The 26784-nt window shown below is 40.5% G+C and overlaps 2 protein-coding genes across 11 annotated transcripts; one reads left to right on the top strand and one right to left on the bottom strand.

The window, feature by feature from the left end:
- Positions 1–850: 850 nt before the first annotated feature.
- NDUFA5 (NADH:ubiquinone oxidoreductase subunit A5) lies at positions 851–6221 on the bottom strand. 3 transcript variants are annotated; one of them, XM_061467584.1, is made up of 5 exons: positions 6070–6214; positions 5584–5628; positions 4803–4919; positions 1583–1648; positions 851–1055 (listed from the first exon to the last, which is right to left on the bottom strand). In XM_061467584.1, the coding sequence occupies exons 1-5, from the start codon at positions 6088–6090 to the stop codon at positions 954–956; spliced, it is 351 nt and encodes a 116-aa protein (XP_061323568.1). In that variant the 5' UTR covers positions 6091–6214; the 3' UTR covers positions 851–953. The 3 variants fall into 3 exon arrangements, with proteins under 3 accessions (XP_061323568.1, XP_061323569.1, XP_061323570.1); XM_061467585.1 differs by lacking the exon at positions 6070–6214 and adding an exon at positions 5760–5786; XM_061467586.1 differs by lacking the exon at positions 1583–1648 and having other exon boundaries at positions 6070–6221.
- Positions 6215–23247, top strand: ASB15 (ankyrin repeat and SOCS box containing 15). 8 transcript variants are annotated; one of them, XM_061467579.1, is made up of 10 exons: positions 6215–6320; positions 13248–13389; positions 14459–14511; positions 14608–14739; positions 15157–15315; positions 18132–18377; positions 19009–19180; positions 19562–20132; positions 20706–20859; positions 22214–23247. In XM_061467579.1, exons 2-10 carry the CDS (start codon positions 13274–13276, stop codon positions 22384–22386), a joined length of 1776 nt encoding a protein of 591 aa, XP_061323563.1. In that variant the 5' UTR covers positions 6215–6320; positions 13248–13273; the 3' UTR covers positions 22387–23247. The 8 variants fall into 8 exon arrangements, with proteins under 8 accessions (XP_061323563.1, XP_061323564.1, XP_061323565.1 ...); XM_061467580.1 differs by having other exon boundaries at positions 6290–6320; positions 13261–13389; XM_061467581.1 differs by lacking the exon at positions 6215–6320 and adding an exon at positions 9051–9439 and having other exon boundaries at positions 13261–13389.
- The last annotated feature ends 3537 nt before the right edge of the window (positions 23248–26784 follow it).

Genomic DNA, 26784 nt, shown 5'->3' with positions numbered 1-26784 from the left:
AAACTTTAATCAACAGCAGATTTCTGTCATACAGCTATATTCTTCTCTTTAAACTTGTAAGAACTTTATCAATACTACTGAAAAAAACTAGGAGTAAACGCAAATTCATATAATCCCTCTGATCCGGTCTGGATATTTTAATTGGAGCTTGTAAGCTGAAATCTGTAAACAATCAGGAAAGGCTGGCACTGTTTCCATTTAAATGCTTGAAAGAACCTAGCCAGATATATCAAGAAAGATCAGCTATTTTACTTCCTTTACTACATAATAGTCAAGGTCTGAATCAATAGTATACATCTATAACGTATACATGTTTATATACCAAGTCTTTGTAAGACCCCAATAGTAAAGTCTGTGCAATGCGTATGATGCCAAGCATGGTAACCTACCAGCTAAACAACAAACCTGTTCTTTACCCTCACCTTCAGGGGCAGCCTTCCTTCTCCCCTTGCCCATCCACTCTCGGGTCTTTCCAGAGCTTCCCCCGAGACAGAATTACCACTGATGTGGGCAGACACCAGTCACCAAACCCTGATCTCGGAATTTGTCTGGTTAGACACCGGCAGTGGCTGGCAAAAATGCACAACCCAAGGGGCAAAAGAAGGGCAGGATCATACTTTTCTACAACTTGGATTCGGATTTCAAATAGCCTGTAATATCGGTATTTGTTAACATACAGATGCAGATTGTAAAAATAAAAAGACACAAATACCCTGTTAATAATAAATTATTAAAGAAACTAAACCAAAGGTTGTATAATAGCTGGAAAGAAATTTCCAAAAAACATTTTCCCAAGAAATTGGAAGCAGTCTTTAGACTGCTAAATATAAACAGACATTGGGATGAAACATGTTTTTATGAAGTTATTATATTTAATTTAAGGACAACTGTCAGAAATAATAGATTAATAATTAACTTTTTTCAACTTTCAAGAGCTTACACCCTTTTGAAAATCAGATTGGCCATCTCCACTGGTCAGAAGGAGGTTCTTCAACTAGAGGCTCCCATGGTTTCCACTGCATCATTTTTCTTGCCAGAGAAAGCTCACTTTCAGCCTGTTAATAAACACCATATACAAATTCTTAAATTCTGTACAACTGACTATTAAATTATCTCTACTTCATTATCTAGGTGATGTCACTACCTATCACAGTTACAGACTATCAAAAGGAACTGTGTATTTTGGGTTCTGTTTCTAAAAACCATATTGAATCACCCCCAAATAGCAGGCAGTCTGTTCACCAAGGCATTCCCAATGATAACTTCATGATACTTTCCAATTTATCTGGATTATTCCCCAATATTATTCAATCACCTTCTGCCCTTTCTGCTGATTTAAGACTGTAAGAACAAGTGTAGGTACACCAAGGTACAAATGTAAGCATGATAGTAAACATGTACTAACTGTGTTAGGTTTCAGCATGGTCATCCCAATCACATGACAATTCATTTTTAGATTTTTTATGTTTGATTGTTTTGCCACAAATGAAGATATGGAAAACTGTTGATTTTCTGACCAAAGCTTAGCCAAAAGAACACTGAAAACCACAGCTCTCTTTTGTATCTGGTTTTCCCATTTTACCTGTAAAATGACTTCTTCTATGTGACCACTATTCAGTTTGTCCTGTAGCTTTTGCACGTCAGTCTCCTGTGTATTCAAATACACATAAATAAATGTCTGTATTTACTGAGAAGTAGAAAGCCCACATAAACTATGAAAACAATAGTTTAACCAGATCACCAACAAGGAGAGGTGCCATGCTTGACCTCGTTCTCACCAACAGGGAAGGGCTTGTTGGAAATGTGACGCTCCAGGGCAGCCTTGGATGTAGCGACCACGAGCTGGTCGAATTTGAGATCCTCAGGACAGTGAGAAGAGCATGCAGCAAGCTCACTGCCCTGGACTTCAAAAGAGCAGACTTTGGCCTCTTCAGGAACCTGCTTAGTAAGGTTCTATGGGATATAGCCCTAGAGGGCAGGGGGGCCCAAGACTGTTGGTTGATATTCAAGGATCACCTGCTACAAGCTCACGAGTGTTGAATCCCAACTAGAAGGAAGTGCAGCAGGAGGGCCAGGAGACCGCTTTGGATGGGTAAGGAGCTGCTGAGGAAAATTCAAATGAAAAAAGAGGCTTTTAAAAAGTGGAAGCAAGGACAGGTGGCCTGGGAAGAGTACAGGGATGCTGTTTGGGAAGATAGGGACCAGGTTAAGAAAACTAAGGCCCAGTTAGAATTAAACTTGGCAGAGGATAACAGGAAGGGATTCTGTAGGTATGTAGAGAATAAAAGATAGACTAGGGACAACGCAGGCCCCTGCGGAAGCTCTCAGGAGAAATGGCTGCCCTGGATTTGGAGAAGGCTGAGGTTCTGAATGACTTCTTTGCCTCAGTCTTCACTGGCAAAGGCTCTGACCACACCACCCAAGTCTTGGAAGGTAGATGCAGGGACTGTGAGAATGAAGACCCTAGGCCCACTGTAGGAGAGGATCTGGTTCGAGACCATCTTAAAAATCTGAACGTGCACAAGTCCATGGGTCCTGATGAAATCCATCCACAGGTCCTGAAGGAGCTGGTGAATGAAGTTGCTAAGCCACTGGCCATCATATTTGAAAAATCATGGCAGTCAGGTGAAGTTCCCTACGACTGGAAAAAGGGAAATATAACCCCCATTTTCAAGAAAGGGAAAATGGGTGACCCAGAGAATTACAGACCACTCAGTCTCATCTCTGTGCCTGTCAAAATCTTGGAGCAGATTATCCTGGAAGGCATGCTAAGGCACATGAAAATCAACAAGGTGCTTGGTGACAGCCAGCATGGCTTGACTAAGGGGAAATCCTGCCTGACCAATTTGGTGGCCTTCTATGATGGGGCTACAGAACTGATGGACAGGGGTAGAGCAGTTGATGTCATCGACCTGAACTTGTGCAAAGCATTCAACACTGTCCCATATGACATCCTTGTCTCTAAATTGGAGAGACATCAATTTGATGGATGGACCACTTGGTGGATAAAGAACTGGCTGGATGGCCGCACACAGAGTTGTGGTCAATGGCTCAATGTCCAGCTGGAGACCAGTAATGAGTGGTGTCCCTCAGGGATCTTTGTTGGGACCGGTCTTGTTCAACATCTTTGTTGGTGACATGGACAGTGGGATTGAGTGCGCCCTCAGCAAGTTTGCCAGTAACACCAAGCTGTGTGGTTTGGTTGATATGCTTCAGGAAAGGAATGCCATCCAGAGGGACCTTGACACACTTGTAAGGTGGGCTGATGCCAACCTCATGAAGTTTAACCATGCCAACTGCAAGGTCCTACACCTGGGTCAGAGCAATCCCAGGCGCAGCTACAGGTTGGGCAGAGAAGAGATTCAGAGCAGCCCTGTGGAGAAAGACTTGAGGGTGCTGGTCGATGAGAAAATTAACATTAACAGGCAGCGTGCGCTCACAGCCCAGAAAGCTAACCGTATCCTGGGCTGCATCAAAAGGATCATGACCAGCAGGTCGAAGGAGGTGATCCTGCCCCTCTACTCTGCTCTTGTGAGACCTCACTTGGAGTACTGTGTGCAGTTCTGGTGTCCTCAAGATAAAAAGGACATGGAACTGTTGGAACAAGTCCAGAGGAGGGCCACGAGGATGATCAGGGGTCTGGAACACCTCCTGTATGAGGACAGGCTGAGAAAGTTGGGGCTCTTCAGCCTGGAAAAGAAAAGGCTACCTTCCAGTATCTGAAGGGGGCCTATAAGAATGCTGGGGAGGGACTATTCATTAGGGACTGTAGTGATAGGACAAGGGTTAATGGGTTAAAACTTAGGGGGAGTTTAGATTGGATATAAGGAGGAAATTCCTTCCTGTTAGGGTGGTGAGGCACTGGAACAGGTTGCCCAGAGAGGTTGTGAGTGTTCCATCCTTTTCAATGTCCAAGACCAGGTTGCACGAGGTCTTGGGTGATATGATTTAATGTGAGGTGTCCCTGCCCATAGCAGGGGGTTGGAACTTGATGATCTTAAGGTCCTTTCCAACCCTAACTATTCTATGATTCTATAATTCTATCACGCTCTAATCTTCCCCAAGCCTTGCACCAAATTAGCTAGCTTCTACCATTTTTCATTATCAAAGAAATCTCACACACTTTTCTTATTGGAAATCAAACGTTAAACTCTCAGTGATAAATATAAAAAAAACAAGTACAATCTGATGACATCCGAAGAATAATTAGCAGCTCATGGCTTCAGTATGTATTTTGGAAGACAATTTTGATCTTAGGTTTTTATAAAAGGATATGCAACCTTCCAATTATCATCTTAAATACACAATTCCAGTATTGCATAGTTTACTGTACCAAAATGCAGTTTAAAATGTCAAAGGGAAGGACTGGGCTTTCAGCAACCCTATCTAGTGGGAGGTGTGCCTGCCTATGGCAGGGGGTTGTAGCTAGATGAACTTTAAAGTCCCTTCCAACCCAAACCATTCTGTGATTGTGTGATTGTGCTAAGATCCTACACTGTTAAGAGTACATGCATTTTTGTGCAAATGTGTGGAAATTACCACTGTTCCTAAAAACGTATCTAAAAAAATTATGTTTTCTTCTAATTTTCACACAGAAAATCAGAAAGAAATTAACAATTCTTTTTAATATACCATGAAAATGTTTCAGTCAGTAACAAAAATAAACCTCGTCTTCAATTATTTCTGAATTGATACCTGAAGGGTACATATACTCCTGAAAAGAGCCAGTCATCTGGAAAATCATTCTTCTCATCCTAAAAATATTTTCATGCGTAACATTTATGAAGCAGCACCGTACTTACCGTTTGCACCAAATTAAACCGCTCATTTATAATCTGCTCAGTGTATTTCCTGTATGCTGCATCTTTGGGAATGTTCTGCAGGACACCAAGGATTTTTGTATACAGCATTCGCAGGCGCTGAAGTGATGACAAGACATGGTTAAATTACACAACTAGAATTACTTAACTTGTCCTACTTAACCTACTAGCTATCTAACTATACACAAATATAGAGGGTTATAGTATTCAGAATAGTATCAACATAGTATCCAGAAAAGTAGGATTAACAAAGTAAGTAAGTCTGAACCACAGAACTGCGTCTTGGTTAAGACTGGGATTTATCAGGACTGAAAAGTGAGGACTGTCAGAGTCCTCAAAGGAAAAAAAAAAGTTGCAATCTGTAGTATGTTTGATGTAAAATGGAAACAATAAAATCTGTGTTTCTAATATTAACCATACTTTAAAAAAAATCTAGTAAATTCACATCTGAACCATCAGTTTCTGAAAAACTACCTGGGGAAAGATTACCTTGGAGATTAGAGAAATCAAATACTAGTTCATAAAACTATGTATACCAAGGAGGTTCTCAAAAATTAGCACATGCAACAAAAAGCAAATGTACAAAATAAACTCCTAATGGTATCAATTAAACTTCTGAGAATTCATTTCCCTCTCACTTTGGAATTATTATAAGTTGTGACTGCTTTATACTACACAGTGTACCTACTACAGAAATATGTACCCAAAAGCCTTCATCTCGCTGACAATTTCCATCAAATACACAAGAAGAGTCATGACATACCTCATGAGGGTTTTCAGTTACGGCCAATCCTACAAGTCCAGTGGTCTGCACACAGAGCATGAACACATTTAGTATACCTAAGCATCCATTTCCGTGCTACCCGAGGATTCTGTCTTGGCTCAATATACACCTGACGGGGACCACTCCATGACACGTCTCCGCCTCACACTACACACACGGGATCCCATACGCTTTGCGGTGCTATGACAGGGCGGGAGAGCGAGCAAAAGGAGTCTCCACAGGACAAGACGGCTGCTAGCAGCCTCCCCGGCGCGGCAAGCTCCAGTTTACCCGCCTCCTTCCTCGGACCCGCCCCTCCGGTAACTCGCTGCTGCCCTACGAGCACCCGGCGCCTGACCCGCGGAACCGGGCCTTATGCTCCCCCCAGCCCTGCCCTCGCGGGGCGCCCGGTTCTCTCTCGCCCGCCGCTCCCCAGGGACAGACCCCCACTGCAGAGCAGGCTACCCGCCCGGCACGGCACCTCACCTTCCTCAACGCCCCCGCCATAGCCGCGCTGCGCGAAACGCCCCACTCCACCCTCCACCGCCGGACACCGGGTCAGCCGCGCGCATGCGCGCACGGGGCGCCGGGCGCCTGTGGGGACCAGTTAGAGGACGCGGCGAAGGACGCCGTTCTACGCATGCGCCGCTGCTGCGCCGGCCCCAGTCCCGGTAAGCAGCGAGAGAAGCAGAGCGGACCGTGAGAAACGCGCATGCGGTTTGTGGCACTGCGGTGACGTAAGCGCCGGGCTGTGGGGTGGGGCGCAAGCGCATGGTGGTGGATGAGGCGGCCGGTTCTTCGGCCGCGGGGTTGCGGGTCGGGCTGGGCCGGTGCGGGGCGGCTTCCCCCGCTGAAGAGAACCGGGCCGTTTCGGTGGTGTGGTGGCCGGTTGGGTGGCAGGTGGCTGGGCCTTCGCTCTGGAGCGGCGGGGAGGGGAGGCGGTGTCTCTGTGAGGCCGGGCTGGCTCGGTGGGAGGCCTGGCTCGGTATGAGAAGCCAGGCCTGCTTTCGGGTCCTGTTCCTGAATCTGTGACAGGCCGGGGTCGTGCGCGGCCTTTGTTCGAGGCGGCTGTCCGACCCGACGGCAGGTGGGGGTTTGTAACTCAGCGCTTCTTGGTGGGCAGGGTCTGCTGTAGCTGTACGCTGCAGCTTGTGCTTTGCTGCACTGAGAAGAATCACAGATCTGATTACCCCTTTTAAATCAAAACATGTTTACTCATAGCGGTGGACGTGAAAATTCTAAAGACAGCTTTTGGTCAGTGTGCAGAAGTTAAAATTTTCTAAATGACAAGTACTTCATTGAAAGAGCTGTTCTAGAAATGCATCACACAGAAGTTGTATGTGTGATATGTGCATTTAGATTTTTAGCACGTTTCTAATAAAGATGCAGTGTAATTTTTTTGATGTGTTTGGGTGGTGACAGCAGTTGAAATCAACCGGCTTTTGCCAGGTGATAGGTTCATAGCTTTGGATTGATTTTCCAAAATATTTTGCAGAGTCCAAGCTTCAGACTTTATTTCAGAGCTCTCTTTCATGGGTCAAACAACTATGTCAAGCCTTAAAAGTGTCAGAAATATGTTTGGCTGCCGCTCAGCAGTTTTGTTTGATGTATGCTTGGAAATAAAGATGTTCTCTCACGGTGGATTTTGGTGTAATACATGTGATTTGAATACATGTCAGTTTCTGACATTCATGAAATACATGTTAGGGTTTGCAAAAGTTTCTACTAGATGAATTCAAGCTTTCTGTGATGTAAAAAAAATATGATTGATAACTGATGCTGTGTGCCACAGTAGGAATTTTTATGCCTGGGAATGGGTCTCATTAGAAATAATGTAGAAGCTTATAAGCAATTAGAATGTTACCTATTTTTTTGCAAAGTTACTATACTAAAGGGTTGTATGCATCTGTTTATCAGTCAGGTCTTCCTGAGGTTGGTAAATTTCTACCTCAGAGAATACACAGAAGTGTTCTGGAATTTGTTTAATAAGCAGATGCATGCCTATACCTTCTATGAACTTTAGCTGTAAAATTTGACCAGGAAAATGTGTTAGATGTAGTTAATTAGCTACAGAATCAAAAATAAGGATTGCTGTAATAGAATACGGCAAATAGGTGATTGCTCAGTTAATAAAGCAAAAGTATAAAATACTTAAGGGAAAAAAGAAAAATATGTTAAGAGACATGAGAATGGGAGAAAAAAATAATGGTAGATATAAACATGACATTCATTTGAAGATCCAGCTGTTCTATTAAGGTGTATCATTATGGCCTAGCTGCTGATTTAAAGGGTGAATTTTGCATGATGAGAAATATTAGTAATAACTGTAAGTTTACATGGTATTTATTTGGACAAATATTTCTTCAGAATTCCTTTGGCCTGCTCTTGAGCTCATCTTTTCCATCACTGCTAAGCAAACCCAACAAAACAAGTTGGAGTTTTCCCTGAAAGCCAGTCTTTTAATAAGACACATACTCCCGCCATTCCATAATTTAAGCAAAATTATTAATACAGGTTACATCAGAATTTCACGTTTGTGCTTCTCCACTTCCAGGCATTCTTTGAGATTGTATCAGAGAGACCTGGAGTTTCTTTCCAAAACACTGAGAATCCCTCTTTCCTATCAAAATGACATTTTTAAAACATTTCCGTCTTTCTTTATTGGATTATTTCTGCATTATACCCTTCTCTGTGAGGATCCAACCAGATGATCTGTCTCCTGATTATACTAATCGACCACAGGACAAATCGCGCTGTGCCTGGTGATATCAGCATCATTCAAACAATAGTTCTAACTCTGTCTAGACAACCCAAGCGTGTAGGTGTCCTTACCACGTCCTAGTACAGATAGTAAAAAATACTAAGCCATGTTGATGAGATAGATAGTTCATTAAATCAGTCCACAGAAGTTCCACAAATAGTTGCCCTGTCAGAAATTGCAGTATTATTTATCGTCATTAAATGTTTTTGTTGATCTTGTGTCCAAAGATGAGATACATGTAATGCCTTAGTTAAGCTTACAGTTTTATGGGTCTGTAAATGCAGGTGAATCATGGGGCACAGAAGGGTTCACAGCATAACAATTTAATTTCATCAGAACAATTGATAAGTTATAAGTTCGTTGTTTCAGTTTGTTACATTTCCTTCTTGTCTGTTCATTTTGGTAAAGACAGTAAATAATTGGTTAAAACCAAAACAAGGCAGAGGTGTGGCATCAGTGATAAATATCCATCCTCTTCCTCATCCCATGCATGTGACTGAACTTGCTGGGTACTGCTGCTGTTGATGTTACTTTGAGGTTATTCTGCTTTTGCATCATTGCTGTTTGTGGTGCTGTGCCTCCTGCTTCTTTGCCCAATTTCAAGTTCTTAAATCTAGTGAAAGAAGCACAGTAATTGTCTGTCACTGAATCTTTGCATCCTCTCAGCTTCAGATATCAGTGTTTTGTGGTGTAATATGGTGGTCTACAACTAGTGAAAGGCTCAGTCTTCAGAGATTTGATTTAATTTATGTAAATACGTTACAGCTTTTTTTTAATGTAGCCCTTGAGACTAAGTTGGCAAATAATTTATTTTCTTAATGAGAGTTGTTGAACCAATGAGGGCACAGATAATCTTATTATACCATCCAGACCTCGTGTTACATTTGTCGAGATTTTAGAGAAGTCATGTGTAATACTTTCCTGTGGGTCAAGTCTGCTTATGTTACAGTTGCACAAGGTCAGACCTTAATTTATCTAGCAACTGCGTGTTTAATTTTAGAAGTATCACAGGACCCATCAGCTTGCAGGGCACCATTCCTGGCTGTTCAAAAAGCAGGCCCCAAAGTAACAGTGGCAAGATAATGGGTTGCAAAGGTGAGAATATGTGGTATGCTCGCCAATTAGACTAACAGAGAAAGAGCTTAAAACTGTAGTATTTAATAGACTGAGTCCAAATTTAGATTGCTATTAATTATTTTACTGCGATGAATAACCTCTTTGCATGCCTAAGGGCCCTCTATTTATAGAAAGCAAAGCTAGGATTGTCTAGTTTATTTTAAGGATAAGAAATTAGAATAACATTAGCACTCGCATAACTTTTAACTTTATACCTATGTGTTTAGAAGTGATGACTGCTTTCCAAGGAAAGATGCAACTTCCATGATTAGCAAGTAGGTCAGATTTATTTCTATGAAAAAACAGTAACTTAAGAGAGCAAACCCTTTTATTTTTTAAGGAAGCCAGCGAGAAGTATATCTAGTTTTTCAGGCATAAATGGAAAAAATATCAGACTACTCAGTGTTATTTAAGGAAAATATTTTTGGTAATACAAAAAGCAAAAGTTGTTTAGAGTAAGCATTTGCAGTTGTTTTTTGTGATCTAGTGCCTGGTTCTGGAAATTGCAAAGCTTCCATACGTGAATGGAAGATCTTGCTGCTGAGATTTTTAGCTTTTTCATTGCCACATCACGTAGTGCAGCGGGGATGTCTCTGCTGCTGCTCAGTGTACCAGCCACACTGTTATATTCCACTGTGATCCTAGTGGAACATCCACTCCTCAGTCGGAACTTGTCACCTCAACACAGTATATTACCAGCAATGATATCGTAAGTCAGGATCTCGCAGCGTGTATAGACCCATAGCAGTGTGTTCAGAACTTCTGCTGTGATGAGCTCTTTGCCTTATACTTACTCTACCTTGTCACAGCCGCTTGGTACCTTACTAACTTTCTTGTTTTATAATATATTTTTTGTGGGATAAGATAATTTGAAAGCAGTGCACACAACAATTCTGAAACACTGCTCATCTGAGACCTTTCTGGTTAAACCTGTGTTCAAGCAGAGCTTAATGTTGCCTGTGGCATAATCCATCTGGGGAATACAGCACTGCAGGAGATGACTGACCAAACAAGTATGGAAGTTACATGACGAGAGGAAAAAACGTTTCCATAATGACCTGTAAGCTGATTTCTTCCTCTAATCTTTTGGAGAGAAAGAGGAGGTAGAAAGGCAATACATGTTTTTCCAGAAATAAAAGGATTTTTTTTACAAAACAGCTATACTGCAAGGTGTTCTGTACACTTGCCTCTCTCCTTGGAATCAGTAACATTGGAGGGTATTGATCACCTCACAGGACTAGACCATATAGATACTGTAATATACCAAACCAGCCTCTTTTTCAGACACTTTTCCATGTGTGGGTCTAAGTCTTTTTGGTTCAGGCTCTAGGGCAGATATAATACAATGGGCTGTAACATAATTTTCAGTCTCAATTCTCCTAAGGACAGCAACTTCAGTAGGGATTGTGGGGCACAAGTGTCCATCCATGTGGATCTTACTGGGTGACCATGATTCATTAAAAGTATGCTTCAGGAGTTTCAGCAGTGTCATGAAGTCTTCAAACGGAGGGTTTTCAAAATGTAAGGTGTGAAGAAAGGGGAGGTAGCTTCTCTTTGCCTTTGAGCTGTTGTGGAGGAAGCAAGAGATAATGAATGTTATGTGGTTTTCCGTAAGGAATTATCTTACATAAATTAACTGGTTAGTCTCATTAGGAGCACTGTCCTAATGGATACATACTTCCCTTTTAGCTGATGACGAGAAGAGGTTGTAGATGTGTTTATTGATCTGCAAGGCAAAGAGGGATTTTATCTTTGCTATCTAAAAGGTTTGTCAGAATGATGGAAGCTTTAAGAATTAGAAAAATATTTATAAAAATGTGAAAATAAATGCACAACAGAACTTGACTTAGAATTCTCCTGCCTGTTGGTGAAGTTCATTGCCAAAAAGGGATGAGGAAGAGAGGCTCAGTTTCATGGCCTTACTGATTATGAGAATTTTACATTCTGGTTAGTAAGAAACTTGTGATAGCATTCCCCAAAAAAAACGATGTTCAGCTGCGTTGTTTTGTGTAGCATGTTAAAGTTGCTATGGTTTGTATTACACCTTGGAAGTTTGGCATGGGATACCTTCCTTTTGAATAAAGCAAATTACATTAAAACTAAACAAACATCCTGCCCAACAGGATGGCAGTCAGTCAGTAGTCTCAGTAATTTCAGAAGCCTTTTTCGCATGAGAAGTTCTGCCTAAACTTCAGTATGCCAGAAGATAACTTTGAGAACTTTTCAGAGTTAGTATGATGTGAAGTAGATTTAACATTAGGTAATATGTGAAACATTCTGATACATGTGCCTGCATTGTGCTGACAAGTTCACCAGTCAAACTGATGTGTGAAATCTTCTTTTGCACTGTTATGGTGAAGCCTTGGTTAGAGACACCAAAGGAGGGAGCAGAGAACCCTTCAGAGAATCATTGTCTTTTCTGAACAACATAAAGGTCTATTCTTCTAAGCCCCAAAATAAAATGTGTCCATGAATATTTATTGTTACTTGTGGAAGGTTTTTGCAGACAGAAGTGTCAGTCAAGACCAAAATTGTATTATTTTTTCCTTCAAAGAAAGTGGGATGGAAGTCGAGATTTTTTCCACTTTCCTTCAGATAGTCCATCTTTGCAGTTAAAAACCTGGGCCATGCAAGGGGTTGGAAGCTGCATTACGTGGAATCTGAATCCAGGAGCCCCTTAACTTCTGGCTCAGCCCTTACTAATTTAATTTTGGTTTGCAAGCTTTACTGTAATACTCTAAGTAGTAAAGTATTTGTGGGTGGGATTATATTTGCTGTAGTACTTTGATTGGCTTACTATTTGCAGGAACAATGCAGTAATTAGTCTAAAAAGGAAACTGGTTAGCACTTTACCTTGAAGATAATTTTCAGAAAATGGCCTTCTCTAATTGCAATGTTCCTTCTCTAATTGCAAAATTACCCTTATTCTGTCAGAAACATACAACAGATGCTTAATATAATTGTTTAGTATGTGTGCAACAATTTGGCAATGATAAGTGTTCTGTGGGATAGGCACAGTGCATGTAAACTGTGGGAGTAGTAGTTTAAAACTTAAAAATAATTCAACATCTGGTGTTCTCTGCCTGATTAAAGGACAAACTAAGATTGAATCCACTAAGATTGAATAAAACAGAAAAATTGGCAAAACCTTAAACCCAGTAGTAAAAACCTAGGTAGCTGCAGCCAGGCATGTTTGAAGTCAATAATTCTCAAACAATTTGAGTGCATTTCTTTTTTCTGTCTATAATTTTTAAATGTATATGTGTTTGTGTTTGTGTTCATGAATTTGTGAATGCTTGTGTTTGACAGGAATCATTTCTGAGGTGATAACTGTGTTTACTATTCGTTATTCATGCTCCTGTAGACAACATATATTCACTGGCTTGATGACCACAGGTTTCAAAGAGGAAAAGTTCCTTTTTGTGGTTCACAAATTTTCCAGTATTTGTCTGTAGATGATAAATGCAGTGTGTGAACAATAAAGAGAGCTTTTCCTAAATGGCATGTCTAGTGCTACATGTTTCCAGGGTTCAGCATCTTTAGATGGGAATTTTAACATTTTAAAATAGAATCCTAGAATGGTTTGGATTGGAAGGAACCTTAAAGATCACCTGGTTCTACCCCCTGCTGCCATGGGCAGGGGCACTTGCCACTAGACCGGGGAATAAACTCAGAAAAACATTATTAAATTAAAAGACATTTATGGAAACACCTGATTTTATTACAAAAAGTACCTTAAGCAAGATATGATCCTTAGCAGTATATTTTTGTGTGTATCTCAAAATAGCTCATCATTGTAGCTCACCATAGAAAATGATGGATGAAAGAGAAGATTTGGTTGAAGATCTGCTCACTGAGTATGCCATACAGCTTAGCATCCAAGAATCGAATGGGGCCAAACCACCAGTGTCTTCCAGCTGTAATGACAGGTACTGTCCATTCAATATGTTAGAGATTATGCCATATTTTAAAGAACGTTTTGAGACATTAGTATTTAGTCCAAACTAGAACACCAATGAAAACAGCACAGGGGTGTTCCAGTGGGGGTTCATACATGACTTCAGTATTATGGTTAAGAGTGGTTCCTGTAATTAGGAAATGTAGGGCTTAGCTGGGCTACGTGGCATGATGAGAGCTTTGGGAAGTGATACTTACTTGGCTAAACTAATACTTTGCTTTTCAGGCCATTTACCTTCTTATGAAAAGTGTATCAAATAAAGCTAAACTTTGTCTTAATAGTTCTTCAGCAAGAATTCCATAAATACATTTTGTAGATTGTTCTTTCTAAAATGGAAGGATGTAGAACTGTAAGTCATGGGGGACTGTTAACATTTCCCCATTTCCTGTGGGCTCTCATGGAGGTCTGGGTCCTCATTGGGCTGTTGTAGGACTGGAGTCTCCCTTTTCACTGAAAGCTCTCCACGGAGCCACTGGGTTATTTGGCTGCTTTTTTATTAAATCTGATCTATTTTTTTAATATGCTCTTACCACCAGAATAGCTCAAAGAGCTAGCAGGCACCAATAATTAAATCCCATCTCATGGAGGTTTAAATGGTATTGTTAAAATTCTTACAGCTCTTTTCCAGGGAAAATGGTACCATTTTTCCACTGAGATCATCAAACTCTCCTGCATTAGTGAATATTAACATTCTGACACTGTCACCTTCTTGTTTGCTGTCTTAAGGTTTCTGAATCTGATGGGATCATTTTTGTAGTGTGGGGCAAATACAGCTTTTAGTCCATGTCAGAATTCTTCACCAAATTAGGAATTTTATCAGGTCAGTCCTCCGCAGGAATTGTGCACTTGAGCAGTTTAGGTACTCTGAAGGACCACAGAACAAGTTTAACATGGGAGGCCACAAGACTAATCAAGTTTGTAGTTGATATATTCAAAGGAAAGTTGGCTGAGATGAGAACCTAATGGGAAATACTGAACAAATATTAGAATGCATCTACTTTTTCTTTATATTTTCTATTTTCTGCTTTTTTTTTGGATAGTTTTGTACCACCTAGTGAGGAAAATAGGAAAATTGTAACATCCATAAAGCAAGGTAAAAACCCTAAACCAAAATAGTCCCTTTGCAAAAATAAGCTTTCTGTATATTATTTTCCCAATTGCATCTCATTTATCTGTTGGATTTTTTAAGGTGAAGTATTTGGGCTCCAAGAACTAGTGAAACAGAAATACGCTTTGGATGAAGCTGATGAAAGAGGGTGGTTTCCACTGCATGAGGCTGCAGTTCAGCCTATTCAGCAAATACTTGAAACCATTCTAGATGGTGAGTAAAGTGAAAATATCCCACAATATAAGGGAAGCACCAAAGAATCATAGAGCAATAAATAGCCATGCATGACAACAGGTTAGAACTTCTCAATAAACAAAGTATGATCAAATCCTCCATGGAGCATCTTGCTTATATTGTTTAAGTACTTGGGGAAATTTTCTTTTGGGGAAAGTTGCATTAATTTGCATCAACAGAGAACTTGGACTGTTTTTAATGTTTTGTTCAGAAACCTACAGAACAAAATTACTGTTCAGTATTCAGTATGTTTGTCAGTACTAGTTAGGTTAAGTTAAACATAATTACAAGTAATTTTCATAAAGACTTAACATTTAAGGATTTCTAGTATATGTGTATGTGTTAACAGCCTTGTGCTTTAGTTTTGTCTTACCTTTTCTCACTTTCTTACTCTAGCATCTTATAAAGCAATGTGGGAATACAAAACATGTGATGGAGAAACACCATTAACTTTGGCAGCAAAAGCTGGCTTTGCGGAGAATGTCCGAACGTTGTTGGAAAAGGGTGTTTGGCCCAATACCACAAATGACAAAGGAGAAACTCCACTTCTTATTGGTAATTGTCTCTTCTCCCTGGGTTTAATCAGAGCGAATGGCAGCACTTCCCATCTGCCAAGTACTCACCCTAGAACTCCTGTGGGATTGTGTGGTTTAGATGCTGGTCATCATTTTACATGAAACTAAATGCCCAGCACTTGGTGAAATGTACCCAGCATTCAGCACTCATTGTGCTTTATGTGATGACTGAGCTCACCTTAGATGCCCTTTGTGCTTTATGTGATCATTGAGCTCACCTTAGATGCCCTTTACGCTTTAAGTGATTTCTGAGCTGCTCCTAAGAAAACAGGACCTATTTTTTTTGTAAAGGAACCTTATCTCTACCTTCAGGTGCTATAAAACCTTTACCAACCTTTGGTCCTGTTTGACCTTCCTAAGGTACAAGTACAGTGTAAGAATAAGCAGATGCATTAGCCTAAATGTATTTTTGTGGAGATCTGGAGGTTATTGGAGATTTTTGTTTTATCAGGTGATTTCTTCCAGAGTAGGCAAGTGTTTTCAATTTCAGAATCTTCCACGTCACTTCCCTCCCCTCTTTCACTGAAAATAAGTTTCAGCTGCATTTCTAAATAATACCTCAATTCAAAGAAAGAGAATTCCTTTGGAAGTTTTTATACTATTGGTAGACTTAAATGAGCTTTACTATACAAGAGTAATTTAGCTATATTAGCTTCTAATTTCTCCTGAAGAGAATCAATCTACAAAATTAATACAATATTAGAAAATACAATCTATAATACAATTACCAGTAAACTCATTCTCCAAATTTTTGTTGACTTGTCAGATGCAATTACTGTATTAACATTTTAAGGCCCAGAGGCATTTCTAGAAGGTTCCTCTGCAATGTCTTGCTTTAGAATCATAGAACCATAGAATTAGGGTTGGAAAGGACCTTAAGATCATCTAGTTCCAACCCCCCTGCTATGGGCAGGGACACCTCACACTAAACCATCTCACCCAAGGCTCTCTCCAACCTGGCCTTGAACACCGCCAGGGATGGAGCATTCTCAACTTCCCTGGGCAACCTGTTCCAGTGCCTCACCACCCTAACAGGAAAGAATTTCCTCATTATATCCAATCTAAACTTCCCCTGTTTAAGTTTTAACCCGTTACCCCTTGTCCTGTCACTACAGTCCCTAATGAAGAGTCCCTCCCCAGCATCCTTATAGGCCCCCTTCAGATACTGGAAGGCTGCTATGAGGTCTCCACGCAGCCTTCTCTTCTCCAGGCTGAACAGCCCCAACTTTCTCAGCCTATCTTCATACAGGAGGTGCTCCAGTCCCCTGCTCATCCTCGTGGCCCTCCTCTGGACTTGTTCAAACAGTTCCATGTCCTTTTTATGTTGAGGACACCAGAACTGCACACAATACTCCAGGTGAGGTCTCACAAGAGCAGAGTAGAGGGGCAGGATCACCTCCTTCGACCTGCTGGTCACGCTCCTTTTGATGCAGCCCAGGATGTGGTTGGCTTTCTGGGCTGTGAGCGCACACTGAAGCCGGCTCATGTTCATTTTCCCATCGACCAGCACCCTCAAGTCTTTCTCTGCAGGGATGTTCTGAATCTCTTCTCTGCCCAACCTGTAGCTGTGCCTGGGATTGCTCCGACCCAGGTGTAGGACCTTGCACTTGGCACTTAACTTTGTTAAGTTATTTTTAGGAACTGTTAAACTATGAAACTTCAAAGCTATTTGTAGCCTTTGTTTTTAATGAATGCTGCAAGGAGTTACCTAGAACTAATGAAAAGGGTCTTTGCTCCCTGTAATGACAGTTTATTTTCCTAGATATTTCTCTATACAAACTTATGAAAGTGAGGTTTGTCAGTTAGGTGTTGCTTATGTGATGCTTCTTATGGTTTTGTGTCACTTAGCACTGAAAATGTGGATGTAGATATTGCTGTGCATCATACATTTCAAACTTGTCTAGTGGACCAGGTACTTGACTTTTAATAGGGGATGCTCATTTTTTAGTTACTCCTTTTAATTTTAAATCACTGGACCAAAGGGCTCTTTAGTAAAAAGGTAACTGCAGAAGAAGTTTCTGTCTACTGGGATGATTTCTACTTCCAGGTACATTTGGTAATACTCTACTTCAAAGCAATTGTGGTTAACTACAAAGAGTGTTGCCTCTTTGAAACCTTCTTAACTATATAATGGCACATTCACAAGAGTTAAACTTGTTAAGCCTATGATGCTTACCTCTCTTGGCTGCCCACCAGTCAGTGGAGAGATCTCTTATTCAGAAGTAAAATTAGAGTCTCACTCAGGATCACTATTTTATATGTAAATAATTTTGCAGGTGTAGTTACCCTTGAAAACCATGGAACCTAAAAGGACAGAACATGGCCTCTAAGTATGACAGATATCAACTGTACTTTGACTGACAACACCCACTGAGTACATTAGAATTAGAGTTACTAGATGACAAAGCCGCAAGCAGATTTTTTTGGGGACACTGTAATGTTTACACCAATGTTAGAAGTAAGAACAGTATTCAAATATGTTATTTTCATTGTTGCTTTCCTTTGATACACCTGCTTCTGCTTTCTCAGAATCAAAGTGGCGCTGCTTTTGCCCTCCGTGCTCCCAACTGACATATTTTCCAGCTTCTGTTGGTTTACCTTGATTTCCTGGGCAGCTGACATTACCACTAACTTACCGGTAAATTGGATTCCTAGATTTCTAGGACTGGGAATCTTTTTAATTTCCTCATATCAGTACAAAAGGAAAAGCCTTTCTGAACTTAATAGATGTCTTTCACTTTTAAGGTAAAATACCTGAAAATGTATTATTTTCTTCCTTTTAAAAATATCTTCAAGCTGTAAGAGGGGGCTCTTTTGAAATGGTGTCCACTCTGATTAAGCACAACTGTAGTATCCACCAGCCATGTGTGAAACGTTGGTCAGCAATGCATGAAGCTGCAAAACAGGGACGCAAAGACATTGTTGCTCTTCTTCTGAAGAATGGCGGAAATGTGAACCTTAAGGATGGATATGGAGTAACACCATTAGGCGTAGCTGCTGAATGCGGTCACTGTGATGTGCTGGAGCATCTTATTCATAAAGGTATGTATTTTATTCGTAAAGATATGCACGGGCATACGTCTTACCTGGTTGCTGGGGTGTTTTAGCATGATCATGGAAAAGGAAGGAGAGAGTAGTGATGAATGAGAAGATTGGTTTCTTGGAAGGAAATGAAGCATATGTGAGAGTTCCTGCTAGCCTGGAGTGATGTTTGCATGTTTCCATAACACATACGAGAGGAGTGGCAGAGTTGATACCAATCCGTTTCAGTCAAGGAGGACCTTACTGCTGCTATACATGCCCCTCTTGCCATTCTTTCTTTCTCTTTACTCTTGTCATTCCCTTCCTTCCCTCTCTCCCTCTCGCTTCCTCCCTCCCCTGTGCAGAATTATATTAGTATTAATTAATGAAATTAAGTATTTTTGAAATATGCCAGAATTTTGGAAATCCTCAGTTGTAACACATGTTCAAAGCAGACCTCTCTCAGGTGAGCATTTGAACTTGTCTGTGTACATCCCTTGTTTTAGCCTTTTGAGTTTTAAATTTGCCACAAGAAATATTTCTTGTTTTGGTATCATTTTAATTTAAATACATCTGAAAATGAAGAGGAAAGTACTCTGGGATTATTCATATGATCTGCAAATCATTTTGAACATAATTATATCCTCTCAAGGTGGAGATGTTCAGGCCTTAGCAGATGATGGTGCGTCGATACTTTTTGAAGCAGCCGGAGGAGGTAATCCAGACTGCATAGCCCTTCTTTTGGAATATGGAGGAAGTGGCAATGTGCCTACTAAGGCAGCACTGCTTCCCATACACAAAGCAGCTTATGAGGGGCATTACCTGTGAGTATGAGCTTGACCTTCACATTTTCTTTAAGATTCAATGTGGCAGAAGGTCACATTGAAGAATGGTAAACTTGCAAATGTTATAAACTTGCATTTATATTTCAGAAACGCCTACGGTAGCATTAGTCTGAAATAACTTTCAAGCCATTTTTTAACATAAACAAAGCAAAATGCAAAACATACTCCTTAGATCTGAGTGAAAACCACTAAAACAACTTAAACCCAAGGGCCTGTTTGATAGTGTTCAAAACTGGTGTTTCTGTGTTTGCATATTCCTGCTTAAAGTGTCTAGCTGGTAATTTAGCATATAGCTGAATCAGGGTCATTCTTGTTATTCAGGAAACCGATGCCTAACTAGTTCTTCTCGCTGTTTTTTAGGGCCCTGAAGTATCTCATTCCGGTCACATCCCAAACTGCAATCCAAAAAAGTGGAATAAGCCCTGTTCACTCAGCAGCAGATGGCCAGAACTCACAGTGTTTAGAGCTCCTCATTGAACATGGTTTTAGTGTCAATACTCTCTTGGCTGAACACATTTCAGATAGTTACGATGACAAAAGGAAAACTGCACTTTATTTTGCTGTTTCTAACAATGACATTCTTTGCACTGAAATACTGCTCAAAGCGGGGGCAAATCCAAACAAGGATCCTTTAAACTGTCTTCTTGTGGCAGTGAGAGCTGGCAACCATGAAACTGTAAGGCTGCTTCTATCTTATGGAGCAAATGTCAACTGCTACTTTATGTTGGTTAATGATACACATTTCCCCAGTGCCATTCAGTATGCTTTGAATGATGAGGTGATGCTGAGGCTGTTGCTCAATCATGGATATAATGTGGAGATGTGTTTTGACTGTATGCATCAAGATATCTTTGGAAATTCTTTTGTGTGGTCAACTCCAGAGGAAGAGATTCTCCCTGGGTGGACTTCTTCTGTAATAAAGGATAATCCAGTAAATACATAACTTTCTTCCTTCTCTTCACTTTGCTCTTTCCATAAGCCATCTTTAAATGTTCCAGATTACTGTGCAGAATTAAGATTAACATACTGGCAAAATCCTTTTTTAAAACACCCTTAAAATAAAAGAACCATTTACATTTCCTACTCTGAGATAGAGAAAATTATGTTCATAGGTTGGTTTTAGATTGGGGTTCTTATATTAGAGCTTTAGGAAGGATGTTTTAAGAAATTTTGAGGCAGGGTTCTGGAATTTCTGTTCCTATCCTAAACCAGTGGTGTGGATGTATTTCCAAAGAGGTATCGCTGTTGAACAAAACAAGGCTGCAAATTATAGCAATGTTATAGTAATTATTGGCCTTCAGGACTGTCCAGATGAATTAAGGCATCACAAAGGTTAAGGATGGAAGAAAATTACTTTTGAAGTAATGTACCGAGACATCGGTTTATGACTGTTAAATGTCATTGCTAATACTTTGTTTAAATTAGCTTGTGTAATTGCTTGAAAATGTGTAATTTTGGCATTCTGCACAGATTTTTAACTTATGACTTATGTTCTTCCTTTCAGTTCTGTGACTTTATTGCTGTTCCTTGGTTGAAACATCTAGCAGGAAAAGTGGTTCGTGTTTTCATAGACTACATGGATTATGTTCCTCTATGCACAAAAATTAAGTTTGTCTTGGAAACACAGAAAGAGTGGACAGAGATACGTCAAATATTGGGTAAATATATAACTTCCAGTTAATAATGTTCTATTATGGGAGAATTTTAATTGCTGAAGTAGGGTCACATTCATCCAAAGTGTTTTAGCAGTCCAAATATGTACTAGCCAAGAACTAGGTTGTGCCTGTCATCCAGTTCTTGAGACAGATTGCCACTGCTCATAAATTAGCTATTCAGTCTGGAATATGGCAAACATGCATCTGCAGGAATTAATCTCACAAGGAATGTCACAGTTGTGTGGGAAGCCTTTTTAGTTAAACCGGATTACTGAGGTACTTCTCAAACACCTTATTAACCCATGTGACACTAGTCATTGCACAGCTATGGGGCACAACTCTTTTTATTGAGGATTATTGCTTGCAATTCCATCCTCTGTGCTCCCTCGGTCTCTCAAGTCCATTAATCATTGAAGAATTATTGTAAGAGCATGGTTTAGGCTATGTTCAAGGTGATAGGTGATGTTAATGAGTATTCCATTACAGCCTCTGTACCATCATTTCCTAATTCTGATTTACATGATAGACATCTAGAGTTGTCATTGCTAATAACATGATTGAATAATATTTCTTATGTATGCTTTAATTTTGGATTTCTACATGTTAGCCTGCACCTTCCACTATTGGTGGCACCAGAGATAAGTTATACCCACTTTAACTTAAAGAAATCTTTTGAAGAATGTATTAAATGTTCTTTCTGTTTGCATTAATTTTGACCTCTTTTTCTTTTTAATTTTAAATAGAATTTTATTTAACTTAAGATTGTAAAAAATATTTAGGTTTAAGACTGGTACCCTATATTTAATTTTGCTTCAGTATTTTACATTGGCATGCAGAGGAACTCCTTTTTGTTAGTGTCACAGGAACATCCAGATACTTTGGTAGTCTTAACTACTGATATTCCAAGTATGGTGAAAGTTTTTGTTATGCTTAGGAAGGCTAAATTAGACTGAGTGCTCTGACTGAGGTAAATTCTGGTAAGAAGTATTTGTTTAGAAGACTCAGCAGGCCTGAGCATGAGAAGGTCTGGCCCTGCTGCTTTAATGATGAAATGGATGGTGCCATGAGTGCACCAGAGACAGTGCAGTGTATATATTTCCAAAAGTGAGACATTTCCCAAAGTGAGACAATAATGCTAAGCAGTTAGCTGACAGAGGAAGTTTGGTTGATCTCAGCTTCGTGTATCGTCACAATTCTGAAGTGACAAGAATTGTATTTGGTAGTGGTAAAATCGTAATGCCCCAAGATACTAGGTTGTGCTACTGATTTTACTAGAGCATGTTTTGAGATTGCTAACTGGCTTAAAATCCCTGTTAATGGCATTGATATTCCCACCATTTCTTTATCACTTTTTTAGACAATCCTCGCCCACTGAAACATCTCTGTCGCCTGAAAATACGTAAGCTCTTGGGGTTAAAGAGACTGCAGCAACTGTCATCCATGAAGAAGTTTCCACTTCCACCAATTCTCAAGAACTATATCCTATATAAAGAATATGATCTGTATGGAAAAGGGATATATTTAGAATAGTTTGTAAAAATAACTGCACACAGTCTGTAATTTGACTCATTTCCTCACTTTTTTTTACTGGCTAAAGAGCTGTTTGTGTTTCATATTCATTTACAACATTCTCATACTTGTTGTGAATAGTTCTTTCATGGGAACAAATTTTTCTTCAGAACTAGTATATTAAAGGTCATGTTTTAGCACAACATTGTGCTACCCAAATATAAACTAAAATCAGAATAAGGATGCTCTAATAATTATGTAGAACAGTACCCTCTAAATGGGAATTCAGAGGAATAAAGGATGAAAGGATAAAAGAAGAATTTTCATGATGGACTTCCCAATGAAGATGATAAATACAACTGATGCTCTCACCTTGTGGCACTAGTTTATTTATAAAAGAAAATAAAGGTCTAATTTAGCTTGGCAAAGAAAATTAAACCACTGAATGCAGGTCTTTGCCATGTAGTTGGCCCAAAATGTAGCACGTTTTGTACTTTGAAGATCATGGTCCTATTATAAAATTCTCCAAACACTTACAAGATTCTCTTTAGCTGTTTTTGCAAAGCATTTCTTCCCAGGTATGACTGCTGTGTGTGCCAGTACTGCATGTTCAAGGCCTGGCAAAATTTGAGGGACTTTAAGTAGGCTGTTTTAAAGAAAGAGTAGATTCTGACAGAGAAACCAGGAAATCGGGCAGCATATTCCCTCAATTGAGAAATGTTGCAATGTCATAACTTTAATAATGGTTCTCACCAGTTTTGATAGATCAGTTCTCCACCAGACTAAACAACACCTCTCAGTCATGCTGTGATTCACTTGGCAGTATGCTTCTGCACCTCTAAATTAAATCACATCTGATTAAATATTCTTTAAATTACTCTATGAGAAGTGGATTACATTTCCTGCCTTTTCTGCTCTACCATCCCTTCTTTCCTGGGGGAAAAATACCCCAACAAACCAGTCCCCCTAAACAAAGAATATATTTCAGTTGATGAATGTCGTAATTACATAGAACATAGTCAGAGTTTAGCTAAACATGATATTTAAGAGATATGCTGGTTATCACACGCAGATACACCGACCAACATCAGCTCAAGCATCCTTCTGCCCTGCTCCCTGAACTGGCTTTGCCTGTTCTTCAGAACTTCCCCTTATTTGCCGGATGTTATTGTCACATGTAACTTATTAACACCTCAGTCAGAGATGTAAATTCCACTTCCAAAGGCAGCTATATCAGTCATAGAAACATAGAATAGTTAGGGTTGGAATGGACCTTAAGATCATCCAGTTTCAAACCCCTGTTATGGGCAGGGACACCTCGCACTAAACCATGTCTCCCAAGGCTCTGTCCAACCAGTCCTTTGTGGGTCTGTCTTTCCTCACAACAGATTTACAGAACCAAATGGAAGGAATGGATATGACTGGTCTGGGACATGTAGAAGGTTGAACAGAAGGCTTAATTGCTACTTCTGCTCTCACTGGGGCTGCTGTTCATCTGGGTTTCCAAGACATCTTTTCTGGGTTTTTTTTGCCAGAGGTTTTCACCAGGATGAAAAAGAACTTGTGACAAATGGCTAGGTGTCTGGCATGCTCTTGTGAGACCTCACTTGGAGTACTGTGTGCAGTTCTGGTGTCCTCAACATAAAAAGGACATGGAACTGTTGGAACAAGTCCAGAGAAGGTCCACGAGGATGAGCAGGGGACTGGAGCACCTCCTGTATGAAGACAGGCTGAGAAAGTTGAGGCTGTTCATCCTGGAGAAGAGAAGGCTGCGTGGAGACCTCATAGCAGCCTTCCAGTATCTGAAGAGGGCCTATGGGGATGCTGGGGAGGGACTCTTCATTAGGGACTGTAGTGACAGGACAAGGGGTAACGGGTTAAAACTTAAACAGGGAAAGTTTAGGTTGGATATAAGAAGGAAATTCTTTCCTGTTAGGGTGGTGAGGCACTGGAATGGGTTGCCCAGGGAGGTTGTGAATGCTCCATCCCTGGCAGTGTTTAAGACCAGGTTGGACAAGGCCTTGGGTGATATGATTTAGCATAAGGTGTCCCTGCCCATGGCAGGGGGGTTGAAACTAGATGATCTGAAGGTCCTTTCCAACCATAATGATTCTATGATTCAGGCCAGGCCTGGCCCCTGAAAGATACCCAGGGTGACTGGTGCCTCCAGGCATGGCCTGAGCACAGAGTGCCCAGTGAACCCAGCATGTCTTGTCTGCTGTCAAGGTTCCACTGGCCAACACATCCTGGACATACCAGGCTTAAATGCATGTATGGTGCGTAACCTATCAACTGATACTTCTATTTGGAAATTCCTGAATAGAAATATAGGCTTAATAAGTCTTTAGTAGAGGTAATTATGATGAATACAGTAACCACAACACAAGAATCTGGGTAGTCACATATCTGATACAGTATACTGCAACCAGCAAAGGAAACATGATCAAATAGGGCTTTAGACAGGAGATTTTAAACCCTTTCTGTGTCTAGAGCCAAATTCCATTAGTAATTTTAGTTCGTGGGCCAAGGTTTATATTTAAGACTTTATACATGCCTCAGGCAATAGTTACATTGCCTGCGGCATTAAAGCATTCAGCTCTAGGACAGAGCATTGCCCCAACTGTTTAAAATATAATGAACTAGTCCTTAGAATATCATTAGATAAGCTAAAAATATAATATATTATTGTTTTTTCTTTTAAACAATTCATCTGGGCCCTTTTTGTTGTTTGGTAGCCAGAGGGCCTCATCCCCTCCAAAGCTTTTTTGTCCTTCAGCATTGAAGTAGTTTATTTACTGAAGACTTGCCCCCCGCCCCCTGGATGCTAAAGGAATTGCAGCATTATGAGAAAGCATCTTAATGCTTTCAAGGCATCTGTGAACTGGATAGAGGCAGGAGAGGCAAGACTTCATTTTAAATGTAATATAAGGTGAGAGACACAGAAAGGGAGCTGTGTAACCCATATCATCATTATGGCACAGCTAGGAATTGAACACAAGTCTCTTGACTCCCAGGGTTTGGAGCCACAGCACTGAATTCTCCTCTTGTGGAGTTGAGTATGTGGTGATGGGAGCAGGACATGTAGCTGGTCCAGGGCTGGTGGTTGTGTGAAAACAGGCAAAGGCAGTACCCTTTTTCCTGGTAGGAAAAACTATTCCTTCTTTTTACCCTGCTTGGACTGTGATTGAACCCTTGCAATGCTGGGATTTAATTTTCTCTGCTATTTGGGTGTGACTCACGAGTGTTCCACAGCAACCCAATTCCATGGCATGCCCACCCATGGGCAACATTGGCTAGGAGTAATTAAATGCCCTGGCACTGATTCAGGCATTCTCTGGGGTAGGGACTCCTGTTGGTTTGGGAACAATGTTTGATAGCAGAGATATAATTTGGTCTCTGTTTCTCATCAAATCTGACACAAGCAGCTGCACCAGGCTGATGAGCTCTCCAAGAAGCCAGAAATTCAACAGTGGTTACATCAGCCTTTGCAGCACCAGTGAGATAGACTTTGTAAGCTGTGTTTTCATAGCTCTGTGAAAAAACAGACCATAGCCATAAGTTCTGATTATGACCAGCTATTCCCTGTAGGGGCCATATATGTTATGTGGGCCATCCATAAAACTTCCATACACTGGCTATCATCTAATCTTGGGAGCTGGCATGGCAGATCCTTGTTCTGGGTATCAAGGTGGGCAGTTTTACTCTTTCACTGCACCAGTCAGTGTTCAGGATGTTTAGCTATGGTTTGCATGGAGAAGAGGGACAAATTCATGATTGCTTATCTCTCTAGAACAGGTCTTATCTCATTTGCTTTTCCATCTTTAAAATGCACCTAATCAAACACCTCTTGCCCTTGCTTCTGTGCCTTCTGTGTAACCAGCTTTGCCTTTCTGATGTACTTTGCCTCAGCTCTGGTCTACCTGCTAAATCAGTCCTTTTAAAGCCTTCCCCCTAATTTTTGTTTCATGTGTGTCTGGACTAATAGATCTCTGATCAGGAAAGGTATCGAGAAAAGCAATTCCAACCAAGGGATTTTCAGCCTTAACGCACCTTGTTCTTTTCCTGACCTTCAAGTGGAAATTGTTTGTTTAGGCTGCAGTAATTAAGAGTGGCTCCTTGCAACCCAAGGTGTCTATCCCTCAGAGGCCTCTTCTGACCTCAGTTCAAAAATACCCCATCTGTCTCCAGATGCATGGAGCAGTCTTCAAAGAAACCCATCCCAATTCTTTACTAGGAGAAATGCTGGATACATCAGAAAGAAGTACATGGGTAAGTGGACTGAATTGCTGTATAAATATTTAGAGGTAAATTTTGCAATGGGAAGAATTTTCTCTCTGAAATTCTCCCGTAAGCGTCACTCACACCAGTAAAAGAAGTGCTTAGATCAGGAGAAATATTCCCTGAGGAACCTGTGTTTCA

Source organism: Pezoporus flaviventris, unplaced genomic scaffold, assembly GCF_033815535.1.
Source record: "Pezoporus flaviventris isolate CSIRO_AGI_PZ_B2104156 unplaced genomic scaffold, CSIRO_AGI_Pfla_v1 ptg000045l, whole genome shotgun sequence".
NCBI lineage: Eukaryota > Metazoa > Chordata > Aves > Psittaciformes > Psittacidae > Pezoporus > Pezoporus flaviventris.
This window is presented reverse-complemented; position numbering and strand designations above follow the sequence as displayed.

Coding starts and splice junctions, on each gene's coding strand:
- NDUFA5 (XM_061467584.1), bottom strand. CDS start 6,090: ATGGCGGGGGCGTTGAGGAAG. Junction 5,629..6,069: donor TGGCGGGGGCGTTGAGGAAG/GTGAGGTGCCGT, acceptor CTCTGTGTGCAG/ACCACTGGACTTGTAGGATT. Junction 4,920..5,583: donor TAACTGAAAACCCTCATGAG/GTATGTCATGAC, acceptor TCATCACTTCAG/CGCCTGCGAATGCTGTATAC.
- ASB15 (XM_061467579.1), top strand. CDS start 13,274: ATGATGGATGAAAGAGAAGATTTGGTTGAAGATCTGCTCACTGAGTAT. Junction 13,390..14,458: donor TCTTCCAGCTGTAATGACAG/GTACTGTCCATT, acceptor TTTTTTGGATAG/TTTTGTACCACCTAGTGAGG. Junction 20,860..22,213: donor AGAGATACGTCAAATATTGG/GTAAATATATAA, acceptor TCACTTTTTTAG/ACAATCCTCGCCCACTGAAA.